This window comes from Bos javanicus, chromosome 18, assembly GCF_032452875.1.
Source record: "Bos javanicus breed banteng chromosome 18, ARS-OSU_banteng_1.0, whole genome shotgun sequence".
NCBI classification, from domain to species: domain Eukaryota; kingdom Metazoa; phylum Chordata; class Mammalia; order Artiodactyla; family Bovidae; genus Bos; species Bos javanicus.
Genome location: NC_083885.1, coordinates 64,116,121 through 64,138,024, shown reverse-complemented (window position 1 = coordinate 64,138,024; position 21,904 = coordinate 64,116,121). Strand labels below are relative to the sequence as shown.

Sequence of the window (21,904 nt, the reverse complement as noted above, 5' to 3'; positions counted from 1 at the left end):
TGGGGTCTTTCAAACGCCACCGGAAAATCCATTCCAGATGACTGGCTCAGGACCCTGCTCTCAGGTCCAGGTCTTTTCTGTTCTAATGAGAAAATTGAGAATGATTTGTCACCTGTGTGATACAAAGTGTGGATGACAGGGGAGGGGCTTAGGAGGACTGTGGAACCCAGTGGGATTCCATTCGCGTGAATTAGGATACTTGAGTGATGACTTACTTTTCCCTTTGGATTTGTTTTCTACTTTGCTATAGACTATAATTTTATTTTTCATTTGTTTATTTTCAATTGGAGGATAATTGCCTTATGGTGTTAGACTCTGGTTTTCTTACATGTTTTCGCTTTGTGTTGTTCTTGTTCTTCCAATGAAGCTGTGTCTCACTGGTTCAGAGTGAGGCTACTGCTGATTGCCTTCTTGTCAGGAGTGATACCTTGTAAAATAGGATGCTCCTAGCAGGACAGCTAGATTAAATACAGGATCACGAGTGAAATTTAAGTTTCAAATAAACAAACACGTTTCTATCAAAGACCTGTGTGTTTTCTCTTCTAAGACTTTGCTAACTGCCGCTAAGTCATTCCAGTCGTGTCTGACATTGTGGGACCCCATAGATGGCAGCCCACCGGGCTCCCCTGTCCCTGGGGTTCTCCAGGCAAGAACACTGGAGTGGGTTGCCATTTCCTTCTCCAAAGCATGAAAGGGAAATGTGAAAGTGAAGTCGCTCAGTCGTGTCCGACTCATAGCGACCGCATGGACTGTAACCCACCAGGCTCCTCCATCCATGGGATTTTCCTGGCAAGAGCGCTGGAGTGGGGCAGCATTGCTTTCTCCTCTTTTTCCCTACTGGTGTACAACTTCTGGTTTCTGTGATGCCTCTCCTAAATGGTTTCTTACAGTAGATCTCATCAGCTGATTTTAGACAAAAGTCTTTAATATCTTATTTCATGAGAAAGAAACAAGATTAGGAAACCCAATTTGATTACAACCATTGGATTACAATTATTGGACTGCCTCACAGTCTCCAAGCAGAGAGAAAAAATTCATCAGATCAGGAAAATCAATCTGTTTCACCAGGAAATGACATCCACAAAGTATAAAGTAAATAAAATACATTAGAGAAAGTTTACTGCCAAACCAATATGGTGGCCTCTTTAATAGTTCTTCCTGTTGGAGTCTCCACAGGATATGGAATCTACCCAGATTATCCAAAGTGGTTCCTTCCATGCCCTTTATCCAATCACTGGGATGATGAGGTTATGGCCGGAAACCCCTGGAGTTTCACCCAAGTCTCTATAAATACAGACATTTCAGCTCCAGACACACTTTGAGAGCCAGTGCCTGACCTGAGGAGGCTGAAGGCAAGAGACCTGGAAGGGGTAAGCGATGAGTGGGCACGTCCAAGGAGGATGCCTAGAAATCAGGACACACGGGTGGGTTTCAGAAAGGTCTCGCTTTCTGTTCATCCTCCATTAGCTGGGAGACCTTGTGACAGGAGATCTTCCTCTAACCCCACGTTAACAACTGTTAATCCAGCTCTTCTGCAAGGGGATAAGAATGTTTCCACACATGTTGCTGTGAGGTGGCTGGTTTTCTTCAAGGGTTTCTGAGCGGCATCCTATGGCCATTTAAAAACTACATATATATTTATTATTAGTTTTAAGTTTTTTAATTCATTCATTTTGGCTGGCCTGGGTCTTCTTTGCTGTGAGGGCTTTCTCTAGTTGTAGCTAGTGGGGACTACTGTCTAGCTGAGGGGTATGGGCTTCTCATTGCGGTGGCTTCTCCCATGGCAGAGCTGGGAGTCTAGAGCTCGGATTCAGTAGTTGCCCCTCTCAGGCTCAAGAGTTCTGGTGCACAGGCTTAGAGGCAGGCGGGGTCTTCCCATATGAGGAATCAAACCCATGTCCCCTGCATTGGCAGCAGATTCTTAGCCACTGGACCACCAAGGAAGCCCTGTGGTCATTTCTGACCAGACAGTTTTATGAAATATTGAATGAGTCGAGCAATGGTGTCCAATATTGGGATGTAGGGGAGACAGAAGGGTGGAAAAAAATGAAACCCATTTGTTTCTTTCTTTTTTTTTTTTTGTCTCCCTAGACTTCTAACCAGTGACTTTAATGATGAGGAAAAGCAGAGGAAATCCATTTCCATAGGTGTCAACTAGGCACCCACTTCTAGAAGCATTTGCTCAGAGTCCTACTGGAAATTTCCTCCATCAATAGGGCTGAGGACCAGACATTTTTTCAGGGTTGTGGACACATCACAGACAGCCCTGGGGCAGAGTCACAGGCATCTGTGCCACCCCAAGACACACTCATGGAAAACTCAGACTGTGACCAGGAAACCTGGCACGTCCGGTTCAGAACATTTAGCCGCTCGGAGGAGTGGGACCCCATCAAGGATCTGAGGAGACTCCGTGAACTCTGCCATCTGTGGCTGAGGCCGGATCTTCACACCAAGGAGCAGATGATGGACAGGCTGGTGCTGGAGCAGTTCATGATCTGCGTGCCCCTGGAGTGCCAGGTTTTCCTCAAAGAAAGTGGGGTGTGGAGTTGCAAAGCCCTGGAGGACGTCCTGAGAAATAAGCAGAAACCCAGGACCTGGATGAGTAGGACCTTAGTGATGGGTGTGGGACAAGGGGACACGTGCAAGCTGCAGGGATCACAAGATAGGACCTGAGGGTTTGGCTTTCTATCAGTGGTTCCCAAACAGGTGAGAGAAGTTCACAGTTGGGCAATTTGGGACATACTTTTGGCTGTCTCACTCGAAGGACGTAGATCTTTTACACCAAACGGGAGCTTCTATTGTCAATGCCATTGGATGCCTGAAAGCTACATTCCAGGTCTTATACGGACTGATCTTGATTGATTTCTCCCCTCACAGACCATAGTCTGCATACAAGGGCAGAAATATCTTGTGCGTGATCCCAATATTGAGATGGTTGAAGCCAAGGCTGGTGACATGGACGATGAGAGAGACACGTGTGGGGAGCCCCAACCCCCTGTGAGGGTCATACCTCCAGAGAATGGCCAGGAAGGAAGCCAAGAGCTGCAGAATCCGCCAGGAGCCACAAACCTATCTGGGGAGCAGGAGAGAGCGTGTAAGCAGGTAGAAGAGAGTCAGGTGGGTGTGGCTGCTGGAGTAATGGGGAGATTTGGCAAAGGACAAGAATGGACCCACTGCTTCCAGGAATTCCCGTGGATACATTCAGTTCCTAGGCATTTTTTTCTAATCACTGTGAGAATGAAGATAATCCATCTCTGTCCCTCTGCTATGCAAGCTTCTAGTCTTAGGAGTGGGGAGAAGGGAATCCTGTCTTCCTGATATGATGCTAGGTTCAATCTGCTGCAGGTCAATGCACTGACAGGTGATTTACCCAAGGCCACTTTGCCCAAGGGCACGTCATATTTCAGAATATGATCATTCCTTGCAACTGAAGGAGTGACTCTAAAGTGGACTCAAAATGCCCCCCAGTGGACATTGGGCTTCCCTGGTGGCTCAGATGGTGAAGAATCTGCTGACAATGCAGGAGACCTGGGTTCGATCCCTGGGTCAGGAAGATCCCCTATAGAAGGGAATGGCTACACTCTAATGTTCTTGCCTGGAGAATCCCATGAACAGAGGAACCTGGCAGCTATAGTCCATGGGTTTGCAGAGAGTCAGACTAACACTTTCCCTTTCATACACTGAAGAACGAATGGAAGACAGTTGATTTGTTCAAATAAGGTTGGGTATAGGCAGGGGATGCTCTTGACTTGCATGGAGTAGAGACCAAGAATACTGGTCATCATCTTCCTATGTACCGGGTAACCACCATTGCAAAGATGCATCCAGGCAAATCTCCAACAATGATGGAGTCAAGAGAGCTGGACCTAGAGTTCTTTACTTCCAGAGTCAGGGGCAGGCAGGAGTGGGTATGATTTGGAGAGACCTATGCATAGAGAAGTCAGAGTGCCAACTGTGATGTCCTGATTTGATTGCAAGATACAGTCTGTGTAGATCCAGGACAGCCTTGAGTATCAGGAGATGATTATCAATCAGGGTGATGGGGTGGACCAGACGAAGTCAGGGCATATCACCTAAAATGACATAAGTTGGAGTCTTAGATCAAGATGCGAGGCCGATGGGGAAACAGGAAACAGTTTTCCATGGACTAAGGTAAATGGCTTTGACTCTGCTTGTTTGTCCCTTGTCAGGACCAGAGAGCTCTCCAGCCAGTGACTGTTCCTGAAACAGGTGAGCTGGAGCGTCAGACGCCCAGGGGGAAGTTGGAGAAGGACCTGCTGGAAGACAGAAGAGAGACAAAAACCCTTCAATCTCAAGAACCTGAACTTCTGAAGTGTCCTGGTGAGTATTCAAAACCATGGAATTCAGCAGAGTTAGTGACTCCCTCCTGTGGTGGCATGGGGCTGGGTAGCCAGCATCACCATCCTTGATGGGTGGGTGGAGATCATTGTCCAGTGCCAACCTTCTCCATCATCAATGTTCCAGTGTCCCACAGTCCAGGCTCTTAGCTTGGTTGCTTGATGGGAACTTCTCAGCCAACATCAGGTTTCCAGTGAGGCCAGCAGCACAGAAAATGCTCCTTGTTAAATGTGGTGCTGAATTTCTTTCAGCGAATTCAGGGAGCATAGAGAGACAGAAGAATCCTCAAGAAGAAACTGATATTTAAAATGTGGCTCTGAAGCCTTTCCTCTTGTGTTCCAGAGGGAGATGTTTCCACTCCGAGTGGATCCAGACGAGGTCCTCTGAAGAATCGCAGACATGTCAAAAGGAAGCGGGACAGCAGTCCCACTTGCCAAGACGTGGGTCAAGAAGCAGCCACGTGTTTGGACCAAGGAGAGTTCTCAGGACAGCTTGGGTCCCATTCTGTTGGTGCATTTGGCACCGTGGGACCCACCAGTCTTCCTGAGGGAGCAGAAACCCCGGGACGGGCACCCTCTGAATGCAGGGTGTGCAAAAAGAGCTTTCCTTATCAATCTCAGCTTATCTTGCACCAGAGGACACACACAGGAGAGAGGTCCTTTCAATGCGACATCTGTGCCAAAGGGTTCATACAGCTTTCACATCTGCGGGTTCACGAGCAGATCCACACTGGCGAGAAGCCCTACAGCTGTGATGTCTGCCTCAAGAAGTTCACCCACGACTCCACACTGCGCGCTCACAAGAGGACCCACACCCAGGAGAAGCCTTTCCGCTGTGAGCACTGTGACAGAGCTTTCAGCCACCGAGGGAACCTCAGTGTTCACCGACGCATCCACTCTGGGCTCAAGCCCTACGTGTGCCCCAAGTGTCTCAGTGCCTTCCGTCAGCTTGAGACTTTCAAAGGCGACTGGAAAATCCATTCCAAATGAGTCACCCAGGACCCCACCATCAGGTCCAAGTGGCGTCTGCTCCTAGAAGGAAATTCTGGATTATTTGTCACTTAGGTGATACAATGAAAGGGTGACATGTGAAGAACTTATGATCATACTGGAACCCGATGGGGTTCCATTCACATGATTTAGGTGAATATTTGAGTGATGACTTATCTTTCCCTTCAGAATTTGTTTTCTACTTTAGTGTAGCCTGTGTTTTCTTCTTTCAGTGAATGCAGGTCTCATTAATTTTCTTCTTCGTGAAACTGAGGTGACTGCTGATTGTCCCCCAATTAGGGAAGATTTCATCATAAAGTAGGATGCTCCTAGCAGAGTGTCCAGATGAAAAAGAGGATCACCAGTGAAATTTAAATTTCAAATAAACAGAGACATTTCTGTCAAATAAGTGTCCTGTGTATTTTGGCTTCCAAGATGTTTTTTTCCTTTATTTTATTTTTTAACTTTACTATCTTGTGTTGTTTTTGCCATGTATCAACATGAATCTGCCCAGGTATACACATGTTCCCCAACGTGAACCCTCCTCCCTCCTCCTTCCCTGTATCATCCCTCTGGGTCATCCCAGTGCACCAGCCCAAAGCATCCACTATCGTGCGTCGAACTTGGACTGGAGACCTGTTTCATATATGATATTAGACATGTTTCAATGCCATTCTCCCAAATCATCCCACCCTATCCCCAAGATTTTTTATATGGAGTAGATGATAGCTGCGGTTTGTTACATGGCCATTATTATGTGGACATATCATCCCTCTGTAAGGCTTCCCCAGTGACTCAGTAGTAAACAATCCACTTGCACCATACAAGACCCAGGTTCCATCCCATCATCAGGAAGATCCCCTGGAGAAGGGAATGGCAACCCACTCCAGTATTTTGCCTGGAGAATCCCATGGACAGAGGAGCCTGGTAGGCTATGGTCTGTTGGGTTGCAAAGAATCGGACATGACTGAAGCGACTGAGCACCCACGCGAGCATTTAAAGTAACTGTATTCCTCTGGAATTATGAACTGTTAGGTAATGTGATATTAATGCCCTTTTGAACACTGGGATTCTAGGGTGTCTCTGCTTGAAAAGATTCTTCAAGGTAGCACTCTTTCATCCCACCTGGCTCTCCTCCAGCAGAAATGAAGAGAGCTCATTTGGAGCAGAATGGAGATCATGAAGTATTTCTTTTCAAAGAATCAGCGTTTTCTTCTATTAACTAGCCTGGGAATTTGTTGTGGGCGGCAAACTCAAGGATGATACTGTAATAGATATTGGTGTCTGGCTGCTCACACTTAAAAGCCAATACAGAGGCCAGGTTGGGGGAAAGGAAAGTTAGCTTTATTTTGGATACCAGAAACTGTTGAAAGTGAAAGTGTATTTGCTTAGTCAAGTCCAACTCTTTGCAACCCCATGGACTGTAGCCTATCAGGCTCCCCCGTCCATGGCATTTTCTGGGCAAGAGTACTGGACTGGGTTGCCATTTCCTTCTGCAACAACTGTGGAGGGCGGGGCACTGTGGCCACTGCTGTTTTCCAAACTTGCTGACTTATTGAGTGCAACACTTTCACAGCATCATGTCTGACGATTTGAAATAGCTCAACTGGAATTCCATCACCTCCACTAGCTTTGTACATAGTGATTCTTCCTAGGGCCCACTTGACTTCACATTCCAGGATGTCTGGCTCTAGGTGAGTGATCACCCCTTTGGGATTATCTGGGTCGTGAAGATCTTTTTGTATAGTTCTGTATATTCTTGCCACCTCTTCTTAATATCTTCTGCTTCTCTTGGGTCCATACTATTTCTGTCCTTTATTGTGCCCATCCTCGCATGAAATCTTCCCTTGGCAAATCCAAATCCTTTCTCACACCCGTGGAGTGCACCGCTCCTCACACTCTCTACCTTCTCCTCCACTTCCCAGCCACCTTGCACATGTGACCACACCAAGCCCAACTATATTTGCAGTCTGGCTTGTAGGGTTTTCTTCCGATGTCTGGAAAGTCCTTCCCCTGATACCCTCAGGCTGTCTTCCCATCTCCACACAATCAGTGGTTCTATGAGATGGACAGGCCTGGCTGTTGCTTTATCACCCGGCATCTCACTCCATCACTACGTTTCCTCAATAGCAGTCTTCCAGCCTCGGTATGTATTTTATTTTTAACTCCATTTATTTTCGGCTGTGCTGGGTCTTTGTTGCTGCTCGGGGCACAGGGCTCCTCTCCAGTCACCGGGCACAGGCCTCTCACTGCAGTGACCTCTCTTGTGCGGAGCCCAGGCTCTCGGGGCTCTGGGCTTCAGTAGTGGCGGCTCCCAGGCTCGGTGGTTGTGTCGCACGGCGTTAGTTGCTCCTGAGCCCTGGGACCTTCTCGGGTCAGGGATGGCACTTGTGTCCTTTCATTGGCAGGCACAGCCTTTATCTCCGAGCCCCAGGGGAAGCCCTATTATTCACTTTTCTTAACTAGTACTTAACTGCGTCTATGTTTTGAAGTCTTATTCATATTTCATCGTATTAATTTCTTGTGTTGATTCCTCGATAATGGTTCTAATACCCCTGTTTCTGAAGGGACCCAATCTTTATATTCTATATTGCTTCTTTGAATTAGTTGCCTCCATCTTGGGCCTGTAAGGTAAAATCCTTTAAGACAGAAGGAGGCGACAGAGGATGAGATGGTTGGATGGCATCACCGACTCAATGGGCACGAGTTTGAGCAAACTCCTGGGAGATAGTGAAGGACAGGGAAGCCTGGAGTGCTGCAGTGCATAGAGTTGCAAAGTAAAAGAAAGTGAAGTGGCTCTTTGTGACCCCATGGACTGTAGCCTACCAGATTCCTCCGTCCATGGGATTCTCCAGGCAAGAATACTGCAGTGGGTTGCCATTCCATTCTTTCAGGGATCTTCCCACTGAGGGAGCAAACCCACGTCTCCTGCATTGGCAGGTGGATTCTTTACCACTGAGCCTCCTGGGAAACCATGAGAGAAGCTGCCACAATTCTGAGAATTGACCCAAGAAATGAAAACAAATGGACCCTGGAACTGAAGGTTAACTGTATTTACAACAATAAAGATGACACTGATTAGACCAGTGATGACCAGTTTCAGGATGGTTGTCAGAGCTGACTGAGCTGTTTCTGCCTGTAGCCCCCTCCTTCCATCTATAAAAGCTGTTGCTCATTAATTGTCTGGGGTGGGAGGTGGGGGGAGTCAGCCATTGGCCAGATGTCTGCCCCGCCTCCACAGTTGTTGGAGAAGGAAAAAGCAACCCAGTCCAGTACTCTTGCCTGGAAAATACCATCAACTGAGGAACATGGTAGGCTACAGTCAACGGGGTCGAAAAGAGTTGGACATGACTGAGCGACTTCACTTTCACTTTCAACAGTTTCTGGCATCCAGAATAAAGCTAACTTTCCTTTCCCCCAACCTGGCCTCTGTATTGGCTTTTAATTGCAAGCAGCCAGACACCAATATCTATTAAAACGTCATCCTTGAGTTTGCTGCCCCCAACAAATTCCCAGGCTAATTAATAGAAGAAAACGCTGATTCTTTGAAAAGAAATACTTCATTATCTCCATTCTGCTCCAAATGAGCTCTCTTAATTTCTGCTGGAGGAGAGCCAGGTGGGATGAAAGACTGCTACCTTGAAGAATCTTTTCAAGCTGAGACACCCTAGAATCTCAGTGTTCAAAAGGGCATTAATACTACGTTACCTAACAGTTCATAATTCCAAAAGAATACAGTTACTTTAAATGCTCGCGTGGGTGCTCAGTCACTTCAGTCATGTCCGATTCTTTGCAACCCAACAGACCATAGCCTGCCAGGCTCCTCTGTCCATGGGATTCTCCAGGCAAGAATACTGGAGTGGGTTGCCATTCCCTTCTCCAGGGGATCTTCCTGATGAAGGGATGGAACCTGGGTCTTCTATGGTGCAGGTGGATTGTTTATCGCTGAGTCACTGGGGAAGCCTTACAGAGGGACGATATTTCCACATAATAATGGCCATGTAACAAACCGAAGCTATCATCTACTCCATATAAAAAATCTTGGGGATAGGGTGGGATGATTTGCGAGAATGGCATTGAAACATATATAATATCATATATGAAACGAGTTGCCAGTCCAGGTTCGATGCACCATAGTCGATGTTTTGCGCTGGTGCACTGGGACGACCCAGAGGGATGGTACAGGGAGGGAGGAGGGAGGAGGGTTCAGGATGGGGAACATGTGTATACCTGTGGCAGATTCATGTTGATACATGGCAAAAACAACACAAGATAGTAAAGGTAAAAAATAAAATAAAGAAAAAAAAATCATGGAAGCAGAAATACACAGGACACTTATTTGACACAAATGTCTTTGTTTATTTGAAATTTAAATTTCACTGGTGATCCTCTTTTTCATCTGGACACTCTGCTAGGAGCATCCTACTTTATGATGAAATCTTCCCTAATGGGGGGACAATCAGCAGTCACCTCAGTTTCATGAAGAAGAAAATTAATGAGACCTGCATTCACTGAAAGAAGAAAACACAGGCTACACTAAAGTAGAAAATGAATTCTGAATGGAAAGATAAGTCATCACTCAAATATTCACCTAATTCATGTGAATGGAACCCCATTGGTGCCAGTATGATTGTAAGTTCTTCACATGTCACCCTTTCATTGTATCACATAAGTGACAAATAATCCAGAATTTCCTTCTCGGAGCAGACGGCACTTGGACCTGATGGTGGGTACTGGGTGACTCATTTAGAATGGATTTTCCGGTGTCGTTTGAAAGTCCCCAGGTGACGGAAGGCACCGTGACACTCGGGGCACACGTAGGGCTTGAGGCCAGAGTGGATGCGTCGGTGAACCTTGAGGTTCCCTCGGTGGCTGAAAGCTCTGTCACAGTGCTCACAGCGGAAAGGCTTCTCCTGGGTGTGGGTCCTCTTGTGAGCGCGCAGTGTGGAGTCGTGGGTGAGCTTCTTGAGGCAGAGATCACAGCTGTAGGGCTTTTCCCCAGTGTGGATCCGCTCGTGAACCTGCAGATCTGAAGGCTGTATGAACCCTTTGGCACAGATGTCACATTGAAAGGGCCTCTCTCCTGTGTGTGTCCTCTGGTGCAAGGTAAGCTGAGATTGATAAGGAAAGCTTTTTTTGCACATCCTGCATTCAGAGGGTGCCCGTCCCGGGGTTTCTGCTCCCTCAGGAAGACTGGTGGGTCCCACGGTGCCAGATGCACCAACGGAATGGGACCCAAGCTGTCCTGAGAACTCTCCTGGGTCCAAACACGTGGCTGCTTCTTGACACACGTCTTGGCAAGTCGGACTGCTGTCCCGCTTCCTTTTCATATGTCTGCCATTTTTTAGAGGACCTCGTCTGGATCCCCTCGTAGTGGAAACGTCTCCCTCTGGAACACAGGAAGAAAGGGTTCAGGAGCCACATTTTAAATACCACTTTCTTCTTGAGGATTCTTCTGTCTCTCTATGCTCCCAGAATTTGCTGAATGAAATTCAGCACCACATTTAACATGGAGCATTTTCTGTGCTGCCGGCCTCACTGGAACCCTGATGTTGGCTGAGAAGTTCCCATCAAGCAACCAAGCTAAGAGCTTGGACTGTGGGACACTGGAACATTGATGATGGAGAAGGTTGGCACTGGACAATGATCTCCACCCACCCATCCAAGGATGGTGATGCTGGCTACCCAGCCTCATGCCACCACAGGAGGGAGTCACTAACTCTGCTGGATTCCACGGTTTTGAGTACTCACCAGGACCCTTCAGAAGTTGAGGTGCTTCAGATTGAAGGGTTTTTGTCTCTCCCCTGTCTTCCAGCAGGTCCTTCTCCAAGTTCTCCCTGGGCGTCAGACCCTCCAGCTCACCTATTTCAGGAACAGTCTCTGGCGGGAGAGCTCTCTCATCCTGACAAGGGACAAACAAGCAGAGTCAAAGCCATTTACCTTAGTCCATGGAAAACTGTTTCCTATTTCCCCATCTGCCTCGTATCTTGACCTTATACTCCAACTTTCTTCATGTCATTTTAGGGGCTATGCCCTGACTTCTTCTGGTCCACCCCATCACCCTGATTGATAATCATCTCCTGTTACTCAAGGCTGTCCTGGATCTATACAGAAGGTATCTTGTAATCAAATCAGGACATCACAGTTGGCACTCTGACTTCTCTATGCATAGGTCTCTCTAAGTCATACCCACTCCTTCCTGCTCCTGACTCTGGAAGTAAAGAACTCTAGGTCCAGCTCTCTTGACTCCATCACTGTTGGAGACTTTGCCTGGATTCATCTTTGTGATAGTGGTTACCCAGTACATAGGAAGATGACGTCCAGTATTCTTCGTCTCTACTCCATGCAAGTCAATAGCATCCCCTGCCTATACCCAACCTTATTTGAACAAATCCACTGTCTTGCATTCATTCTTCAGTGTCTGAAAGGGAAAGTGTTAGTCGCTCAGTCGTGTGTGACTCTTGCAAACCCATGGACTATAGCTGCCAGGTTCTTTTGTTGATGGGATTCTCCAGGTGAGAACATTAGAGTGTGTAGCCATTCCCTTCTCCAGGGGATCTTCCTGACCCAGGGATCAAACCCAGGTCTCCTGCATTGTCAGCAGATTCTTCACCATCTGAGCCACCAGGGAAGCCCAGTGTCTACTGGGGGGCAAAATGAGTCCACTTTGGAGTCACTCCTTCAGTTGCAAGGAATGATCATATTCTGAAATATGACGTGCCCTTGGGCAAAGTGGCCTTGGGTAAATCACCTGTCAGTGCACTTACCTGCAGAAAATTGAACCTAGCATCATATCAGGAAGACAGGATTCCCTTCTCCCCACTCCTAAGACTAGAAGCTTTCATAGCAGAGGGACAGAGATGGATTATCTTCATTCTCACACTGATTAGAAAAAAAGCCTAGGAACTGAATGCATCCACGGGAATTCCTGGAAGCAATGGATCCATTCCTGTCCTTTGCCAAATCTCCCCATTACTCCAGCAGCCACACCCACCTCACTCTCTTCTATCTGCTTCCACGCTCTCACCTGCTCCCTAGATAGGTTCGTGGCTCCTGGCAGATTCTGCAGCTCTTGGCTTCCCTCCTGGCCATCCTCTGGAGGTATGACCCTTGAGGAGGGTTGGGGCCCCCCGCACAGGTCTCTCTCATCGTCCATGTCACTGGCCTTGGCTTCAACCATCTCAATGTCGGGATCACGCACAAGATATTTCTGCCCTTGTACGCAGACTATAGTCTGTGAGGGGAGAAATCAATCAAGATCAGTCTCTATAAGACCTGGAATGTAGTTTTCAGGCATCCAATGGCATTGACAATAGAAGCTCCCGTTTGCTGTAAAAGATCTACATCCTTCGAGTTGAGACAGCAAAAAGTATCTCCCAAATTGCCCAACTGTGAACTTCTCTCACCTGGGAGAACCACTTTGGGAACCACTGATACAGAGCCAAACCCTCAGGTCCTATCTTGTGATCCCTGCAGCTTGCACGTGTCTCCTCATCCCACACCCATCACTAAGGTCCTACTCACCCAGTTCTTGGGTTTCTGCTTATTTCTCAGCACGTCCTCCAGGTCTTTGCAACTCTGCACTCCACTTTCTTTGAGCAGGACCTGGCACTCCAGGGGCATGCAGATCATGAACTGCTCCAGCACCAGCCTGTCCATCATCTGCTCCTTGGTGTGAAGATCCGGCCTCAGCCACAGATGACAGAGTTTACGGAGTCTCCTCAGATCCTTGACAGGGTCTGACTCCTCTGAGCTGCTGAATGTTCTGAACCGGACGTGCCAGTTTTCCTGGTCACAATCTGAGTTTTCCATGAGTGTGTTTTGGGGTGGCACGGACTCCAGTGACTCTGCCCCAGGGCAGTCTTTGATGTTTTCACAACCCTGAAAAAATGTCTGGTCCTCAGCCATATTTCCAGTAGGACTCTGAGCAAATGCTTCTAGAAGTGGGTGCCCAGTTGACGCCTATGGAAATGGATTTCCTCTGCTTTTCCTCAGTAATAAAGTCACTGATTAGCAGTCTAGGGAGACAAAAAAAAAAAAAAAAGAAACAAATGGGTTTCATTTTTTTCCACCCTTCCATCTCCCCTACATCCCAATATTGGACACCATTGCTCAACTCATTCAATATTTCATAACACTCTCTGGTCAGAAATGACCATAGGGCTTCCTCGGTGGTCCAGTGGCTAGGAATCTGCCTGGCAATGCAGTGTGCCAGGCAATCAAACCTGACATGGGTTTGATTCCTCATATGGGAAGACCCCGCCTGCCTCTAAGCCTGTGCATCAGAACTCTTGAGCCTGAGAGGGGCAACTACTGAACCCGAGCTCTAGACTCCCAGCTCTGCCATGGGAGAAGCCACCACAATGAGAAGCCCATACCCCTCAGCTAGACAGTAGTCCCCACTAGCTACGACTAGAGAAAGCCCTCACAGTAAAGAAGACTCAGCCCAGCCAAAATGAATGAATTAAAAAACTTAAAACTAATAATAATCATGTATGTAGTTTTTAAATGGCCATAGGGTGCTGCTCAAAAACCCTTGAAGAAAACGAGCCACCTCACAGCAACAGGTGTGGAAACATTCTTATCCCCTTGCAGAAGAGCTTGATTAAACATGGGGTTAGAGTAAGGTCTCCTGTCACAAGGTCTCCCAGCTAATGGAGGATGAACAGAAAGCAAGACCTTTCTGAAACCCACCCGTGTGTCCTGATTACTAGGCATCCTCCTTGGACGTGCCCACTCATCACTTACCCCTTCCAGTTCTCTTGCCTTCAGCCTCCTCAGGTCAGGCACTGGTTCTCAAAGTGTGACTAGAGCTGAAATGTCTGTATTTATAGAGAGTTGGGTGAAACTCCAGGGGTTTCCGGCCATAACCTCATCATCCCAGTGATTGGATAAAGGGCATGGAAGGAACCACTTTGGATAATCTGGGTAGATTCCACATCCTGTGGAGATTCCAACAGGAAGAACCATTAAAGAGGCCAACATATTGGTTTGGCAGTAAACTTTCTCTAATGTATTTTATTTACTTTAGACTTCATGGATGGCATTTCTTGGGGAAACAGATTGATTTTCCTGATCTAATGAAGTTTTTTCTCTCTGCTTGGAGACTGTGAGGCAGTCCAATAATTGTAATCCGACGGTGGTAATCAAATTGGGTTACTTAATCTTGTTTCTTTTCTTCTGAAATAAGTCATGAATGACTCTTGTCTAAAATCAGCTGATGAGATCTACTGTCAGAAACCATTTCAGAGAGGCATCACAGAAACCAGAGGTTGTACACCAGTAGGGAAAAAGAGGAGAAGGCAATGGCACCCCAGTCCAGTGCTCTGGCCAGGAAAATCCTATGGATGGAGGAGCCTGGTGGGCTACAGTCCATGGGGTCACTAAGAGTCAGACACGACTGAGTGACTTCACTTTCACATTTCCCTTTCCTGCACTGGAGAAGGAAATGGCAACCCACTCCAGTGTTCTTGCCTGGAGAATCCCAGGGACAGGGGAGCCTGGTGAGCTGCCATCTATGGGGTCCCACAATGTCGGACATGACTGGAATGACTTAGCAGCAGTTAGCAGCAGCAGGGGAAAAGAATGACACTTATCAATTTAACAAGCCTTCTTTTTCTAAATACCTAAGGAAGCAGTATCCAAACTAGTACAAAGGGAACATATCTCAACATAATAATGGCCACATAGACAAAACCATGGCTATCACCTACCTGTAGCAAAGTCTTAGAAGAGAAAACACACAGGTCTTTCATAGAAATGTGTTTGTTTATTTGAAATTTAAATTACACTGGTGATCCTGTATTTAAACTAGCCATCCTGCTGCTGCTGCTGCTGCTGCTAAGTCGCTTCAGTCGTGTCTGACTCTGTGTAGCCCCATAGATGGCAGCCCACCAGGCTCCCCCATCCCTGGGACTCTCCAGGCAAAAACACTGGAGTGGGTTGTCATTTTCTTCTCCAATGCATGAAAGTAAAAAGTGAAAGGGAAGTCGCTCAGTCGTGTCTGACTCTTGGTGACGCCATGGACTGTAGCCCACCAGGCCCCTCCATCCATGGGATTTTCCAGGCAAGAGTACTGGAGTGGAGTGCCATTGCCTTCTCTGGCCGTCCTGCTAGGAGTATCCTATTTTACAAGGAAATCACACCTGACAAGAAGGCAATCAGCAGTAGCCTCACTCTGATGATGAGGTACTGATAAGCGGTGAGACACAGCTTCATTGGAAGAACAAGAACAACACAAAGCGAAAATATGTAAGAAAACCAGAGTCTAGGCAAAACACTCTCTGAAATACATCACAGCAGGATCCTCTATGACCCACCTCCCAGAATATCGGAAATAAAAGCAAAAATAAACAAACGGGACCTAATTAACCTTAAAAGCTTCTGCACATCAAAGGAAACTATTAGCAAGGTGAAAAGGCAGCCTTCAGAATGGGAGAAAATAATAGCAAATGAAGCAACTGACAAACAACTAATCTCAAAAGTATACAAGCAACTCCTCCAGCTCAACTCCAGAAAAATAATTGACCCAATCAAAAAATGGGCCAAAGACCTAAATAGACATTTCTCCAAAGAAGACATACAGATGGCTAACAAACACATGAAAAGATGCTCAACATCACTCATTATCAGAGAAATGCAAATCAAGACCACTATGAGGTACCATTTCACACCAGTCAGAATGGATGTGATCCAAAAGTCTACAAATAATAAATGTTGGAGAGGGTGTGGAAGACAGGGAACCCTCTTACACTGTTGGTGGGAATGCAAACTAGTACAGCCACTCTGGAGAACAGTGTGGAGATTCCTTAAAACTCTGGAAATAGAACTGCCTTATGATTCAGCAATCCCACTGCTGGGCATACACACCGAGGAAACCAGAAGGGAAAGAGACACGTGTACCCCAATGTTCATCGAAGCACTGTTTATAATAGCCAGGACATAGAAACAACCTAGATGTCCATCAGCAGATGAATGGATAAGAAAGCAGTGGTACATATACACAATGGAGTATTACTCAGCCATTAAAAAGAATACATTTGAATCAGTTCTAATGAGGTGGATGAAACTGGAGCCTATTATACAGAGTGAAGTAAGCCAGAAGGAAAAACACCAATACAGTATACTAACGCATATATATGGAATTTAGAAAGATGATAACAATAACCCTGTGTATGAGACAGCAAAAGTGACGCTGATGTATGGAACAGTCTTATGGACTCTGTGGGAGAGGGAGAGGGTGGGAAGATTTGGGAGAATGGTATTGAAACATGTGAAATATCATGTATGAAACGAGATGCCAGTCCAGGTTCAATGCAGGATACTGGATGCTTGGGGCTAGTGCACTGGGATGACCCAGAGGGATGGTATGGGGAGGGAGGAGGGAGGAGGGTTCAGGATGGGGAGCACATGTATACCTGTGATGGATCCATTTTGATATTTGGCAAAACTAATACAATTATGTAAAGTTTAAAAATAAAATAAAATTAAAAAAAAAAAGAAAACCAGAGTCTAACATCGTAAGGCAATTCTTCTCCAATTGAAAATTCACAAATGAAAAAGAAAACTATAGTCTATAGCAAAGTAGAAAACAAAATCCAAAGGGAAAAATAAGTCATCACTCAAGTATCCTAATTCACTAAAATATCCTAATTCACGTCAGTGGAACACTGGGTTTCCACGATCCTCCTAAGCCCTTCCCCTGTCATCCACACTTTGTATCACACAGGTGACAAATCATTCTAAATTTTCTCATTAAAACAGAAAGACTTGGACCTGAGGGCAGGGTCCTAAGCCAGTCATCTGGAATGGATTTTCCAGTGGCGTTTGAAAGTCCCCAGCTGACGGAAGGCTCTGTGACACTTGGGGCACACGTAGGGCCTGAGCCCAGAGTGGGTGCATCGGTAAACATTGAGGTTCCCTCGGTGGCCGAAAGCTCTGTCACAGTGCTCACAGCGGAAAGGCTTCTCCTGGGTGTGGGTCCTCTTGTGAGCGCGCAGTGTGGAGTCGTGGGTGAACTTCTTGATGCAGATGTCACAGCTGTAGGGCTTCTCTCCAGTGTGGATCCGCTGGTGAACCCGCAGGTCTGAAGGCTGTATGAACCCTCTGGCACAGATGTCACATTGAAAGGGCCTCTCTCCTGTGTGTGTCCTCTGGTGCAAGGTAAGCTGAGATTGATAAGGAAAGCTCTTTTTGCACACCTTGCATTCAGAGGGTGCCCGTCCCGGGGGTTTCTGCTCCCTCAGGAAGACTGGTGGGTCCCCCGGTGCCAGATGAACCAACGGAATGGAACCCAAGTCGTCCTGAGAACTCTCCTTGATCCAAACACGTGGCTGCCTCTTGAAGCACCTCTTGGCAAGAGGGACTGCTGTCCCGTTTCCTTTTGACGTGTCTGCGATTCTTCAGAGGACCTCGTCTGGATCCACTCGGGGTGGAAACATCTCCCTCTGGAACACAAGAGGAAAGGCTTCAGGAGCCACATTTGAAGTATCACTTCCTTCCTGGGGACTCTCCCCTCTCTCTGCCCTCCCAGAATCTGCTCAAAGAAGAGATTCAGCACCATATTTATCAAGGAGCATTTTCCATGGTGCCGACCTCATTGGAACCATCCCTAATTTGGCTACAGACTTCCCAGCATACAAACTACCTAAGAGTCTAGCTAATGAAACACTCTGAAACATTGACGATGGAGAAGGTTGGCATTGGAGAAGCAACTCCTACCCCACAACACCAAGGGATGGAAATGCTGGGTACCCCTTCCTGGACATCAGTGGAGGCAGTCAGTACCTCCTGTGGTCTCCAAATTTTTAATACTCACCATGATCCTGCAGAAGTTCAGGCTCTTGAGCCGAAAGGGTTCTTGTCACTCCTGTGTCTTTCAGCAGGTCCTTCTCCAAGTTCTCTTTGGAGGGCGTATGACCCTCCAGTTCAACTGTTTCAAGAATGGTCTCTGGCGGGAGAGCTTTCTGGCCCTGACAAGGGGCAACCAAGCAGAGTCAATCCCACTGCCTTAGCCCTCGGCAAGCTCTGTCTCCTCTTTGCCCACCCGCCTCGTACCCTGATCTCACACTCCAGCTTTCTGGATATCAGTTTGGGGGATATGCCCTGACTGCTTCCCATCACCCTGATTGGCAGTCCTCTTCTGATTCCCATGTCTGTCCTTGATCTATACCAACCACCTCTGGCGAAAGTCCAGACTTCACAGCTGGCTCTGCCAATTATCTTTGCACATATCTCTCCACCTCATCTCACATTCTCCAGGCCCTGAATCTGAAAGCAGAGGATTCTGGCTCTAGGGCTCCTGACTTCACCACTTGTTGATACCTTGCCTGGATTTCTCTTGGACATGGAAGGTGGCCTGGGGCATAATAAGATGATAAGCAGTATAGCTGTTATACTGTATAGCTCTATTCTATACTATGTAGCTCTATTCATGAGAAATCAGTAGCATCTCCTCCCCTGATTCACATTTCAAAAATCCACTCTCTCCAGACATACTCCAAAATCTGAGGGGGAAAATGACTCCAACGGGGTCTTGTTATCAATTCTAGGTGTTTACAATATCCCCCAATATTAGTGCCTCTGACGAAATCCATCATGGGTGAAACTCGTGTGAGTGCATTTACAACTGATGAACTGAGCCGGCACCATCCATGGAAACAGGACTCCTCTCCCTCATGCTTAGGGCCACAAGCTTTCATGGTGAAGGACTATGAAAGAGGGACTGTCTTCATTCTCACACTGGATGGAAAACGGCCGGGAACGGAATGCATCCATGAGAATTCCTGGAGGCAGTGGGTCCATTCCTGTCCTTTGCCCAGTTCTTCCGCAGTCACACTCACTCGACCCACTTCTACCTGCTCCCAGACTGGAGGTTAGGACATCATACTCACCTGCCCCCTCGACAGGTCCTTGGCTCCTGGCAGATGCTGCCCGTCTCGGCTTTCCTGCTGGCCCTCGTCTGGAGGGACGACACTGACTGTAGACTGGGGCTCCCTGGCTTGGTCTTCCTCACCGTGCCCCTCACTGACCTCAGATCCTAACATCTCAACACCCGAGACTGGCATCAAAAAATCCTCGCCTTGGACACAGACTACAGCCTGTGACAAAAAATTCAAATAGGATTAGTCTCCCTTCACAAGACCCAAAAAGGTATTCATTGCATATACTACCTTAGAAGCCCACCTCCTCGGAATGACATTTGAAAGACCAACACCCTCAAAGTGAGGATCTACAGAAACATCTCCAGTGATGCCACAGGCCAAGTGCTCGCCCTTCTGGGAATCACTGATTCAGAGCCAAGCCCTCTGATCCTTCTCCTTCATCTCCTAGCTCCCAGCCCCTCATGCCACCGTTCCCTGAATCAGCGGGACACTAGGGTCCTACTCACCCATTTCTTCAGTTTCTGCTTCTTTCTCAGCACCTCTTCCAGATCCTTACAAGTCTCGGCACCACTACTTTTGACTAAGACCTGGATGTCCTGCGGCATGCACATCACGAACTGCTCCAGCACCAGCCTGTCCACCATCTGCTCCTTGGTGTGAAGATCCGGCCTCAGCCACAGACTGCAGAGTTCACGGAGCCTCCTCAGAGCTTTGATCAGGTCGGATTCATCCGAGCTCCTAAATGTTCTGAAGCGAACTCGCAACTCTTCACGGTCGGAGTCGGGGTTTTCCCTTCGGGTGCCTTGGCGTGGCGCAGACGGTGGCGACTCTGCTCGGGGGCTGTCCGCGAAGCGGCCACGACCCCTTGTCTGGTTCTCAGCCATACCGACTGTAGAGCTTTTCAGTAGGACTCTGGGCAAATGCTTCTGGAAGTCGGTGCCCAACTGACCCCGATGGAAAGGAATTTCCTTTTGCTTTTCCTCAGTAATAGATTCAGTATTCAGAAATATGGGGGAAAAAAGATAAACGAATGCAGCCAAATACTTTTATTTTCATCCACCCTACCATCCCTCATCCCAATACTGGACATTATTCCCCCCTCAGAATTTCACACAAGGGACAAGAATCCATTCTCTTATTCTTCCTACATCCATCTTATAGTACAAGAAACTGTGTGGTCAAAACTGTCCACAGAGCAGTGTTTAAAAGCCCTTGTTAAAAAAATGAAGCACACCACACGACACCATGGAGTGTGGAAACAATCTCATCTCACAGAAGATTCCACAAATGAACCACAGTTCACGTGTGGCCGGAGGGAGATGGGTGGATTTCACACGGTCTCTGAGCGAATGCAAGGTGAACAGAAAGCCAGGACTTACTGAAACCCACTTCCACGTGCCCTGACTTTCGAGCGTTCTCTTTACACATTTCCCATCAATTACCTCTTTGAAGCCTTCTCGCCTCGGTCCTCCTCAGTTGGGGACTTGCTCTCAAACTCTGCCGGCGGAGAAACGTGTCTCTATGGAGCTGGAAGAAATGCTGGACCTCTCGGCCTGTTACCCAATCGGCGCATGGATTCGTTGAGGGCGGGGCAAACCATTCTAGATAATCCCACTTAATCACAGGGATTTGATTGCCCATGGAAACTCGCTCAGGAGAAACCACGATTTACTAAAGAGGTCTCCATAGTGATTTAGCCACAGATTCTGTGTATTTTTTTTTTTTTTTCTGTTTTTGACCAATCAGGGGGGCAGGTGCGGTCTCAGTTCCCAGACCGCGGAAGGAAACCACGCCACCTGCAGCGGGAGCGCTAAGTCTCACCCGCTGGACCGCTAGGGAAACCCCTCGGTTTCCTTTTGGATTTGATTGGTTTTGGACTTTGGGGACTGCATTTTGGGGTGAACGGACTGGTTTTAATGATCTCTTGAATTTTTGGTCTCACTGCCTGGAGGGTTTGACGGAGTCAGAGACATGACTGGAATCTGGCTGGGAGCCAGATCGGTTAGACTCCTCTCGTCTTTTCTGTTCTTGTGAGATAAGTCTTAAAAGGCTTTCCTAAAAGCAGCTGATGAGCTAAGGTGTGAGAAGACCTGATTTCTAAGTAGCCTTTTTGAAGACTAGAAGTTGTACACCAAGAGGAAAGAAGAATGACACCTATCACGTTCGGAAGCCTTCCTTTTTCAAAACACCTTGGGAAGAAATCCCTGAACAAGTATGGAGTGAGTGAATCTATCTCAGCATAAAAGCAGCCATGTAGGCAAAACCACGGCCATCACCTATTCCCTGTAGAAAAGTCTTAGAAACTACACAGACACATTTGACAGAAATGTGTTTATTTGAAATTTAAATTCCACTGGAGAGCTTGGCCTCTGTGCCGGACCATGCAGGTTTACAGAGAAGTCCTGCCTAACAGGAAGGCAGTCAACGGTAGGCTCAGTTTCATGATGAAGTACTGATAACTAATGAGACATGCTTTCAGTAAAAGAATAACAAAAGAAAGAAAAACTTTTTGAAACAGGCTACACTAAAGCAGAAAACAAAATCCAAAGGGAATGATAAGCCATCACCCAAATATCCTCCTCATTCATGTAAATGGAACCCCCTGGACCCAATATCCTCCGAAGCTCTTCCCATGTCATCCACCCTTTGTGTTACAGAAGTGACAAATCATTG

The 21,904-nt window shown here is 47.2% G+C and overlaps 2 protein-coding genes and 2 pseudogenes across 2 annotated transcripts; 2 read left to right on the top strand and 2 right to left on the bottom strand.

Moving 5' to 3' along the window:
* LOC133229771 (zinc finger and SCAN domain-containing protein 5B-like) overlaps positions 1-224 on the top strand; it is a 4,115-nt pseudogene extending 3,891 nt beyond the window's left edge.
* Positions 225-1,999: 1,775 nt separating this feature from the next.
* On the top strand, positions 2,000-5,527 carry LOC133229500 (zinc finger and SCAN domain-containing protein 5B-like). The gene is made up of 5 exons (XM_061385865.1): positions 2,000-2,019; positions 2,187-2,602; positions 2,885-3,092; positions 4,199-4,341; positions 4,702-5,527. The coding sequence occupies exons 1-5, from the start codon at positions 2,000-2,002 to the stop codon at positions 5,346-5,348; spliced, it is 1,434 nt and encodes a 477-aa protein (XP_061241849.1). The 3' UTR covers positions 5,349-5,527.
* Positions 5,528-9,113: 3,586 nt separating this feature from the next.
* Positions 9,114-13,206, bottom strand: LOC133229774 (zinc finger and SCAN domain-containing protein 5B-like). The gene is made up of 4 exons (XM_061386519.1): positions 12,873-13,206; positions 12,376-12,582; positions 11,100-11,250; positions 9,114-10,737 (listed from the first exon to the last, which is right to left on the bottom strand). Exons 1-4 carry the CDS (start codon positions 13,158-13,160, stop codon positions 10,091-10,093), a joined length of 1,293 nt encoding a protein of 430 aa, XP_061242503.1. The 5' UTR covers positions 13,161-13,206; the 3' UTR covers positions 9,114-10,090.
* A 3,472-nt stretch (positions 13,207-16,678) lies between these two features.
* Positions 16,679-20,764, bottom strand: LOC133231171 (zinc finger and SCAN domain-containing protein 5B-like; annotated as a pseudogene).
* Between the last annotated feature and the right edge of the window lie 1,140 nt (positions 20,765-21,904).

Excerpts from the sequence above, each read along its gene's own strand:
- LOC133229774 (XM_061386519.1), bottom strand. The coding sequence starts at position 13,160 with ATGGAAAACTCAGATTGTGACCAGGAAAACTGGCACGTCCGGTTCAGA. Across the intron at positions 12,583-12,872 it reads AGCAGAAACCCAAGAACTGG|ACTATAGTCTGCGTACAAGG; the intron begins GTGAGTAGGACC and ends CTCCCCTCACAG. Across the intron at positions 11,251-12,375 it reads CGAACCTATCTAGGGAGCAG|GATGAGAGAGCTCTCCCGCC; the intron begins GTGAGAGCGTGG and ends GTCCCTTGTCAG.
- LOC133229500 (XM_061385865.1), top strand. The coding sequence starts at position 2,000 with ATGGTGTCCAATATTGGGAT. Across the intron at positions 2,603-2,884 it reads GAAACCCAGGACCTGGATGA|TCTGCATACAAGGGCAGAAA; the intron begins GTAGGACCTTAG and ends CACAGACCATAG. Across the intron at positions 4,342-4,701 it reads TGAACTTCTGAAGTGTCCTG|AGGGAGATGTTTCCACTCCG; the intron begins GTGAGTATTCAA and ends CTTGTGTTCCAG.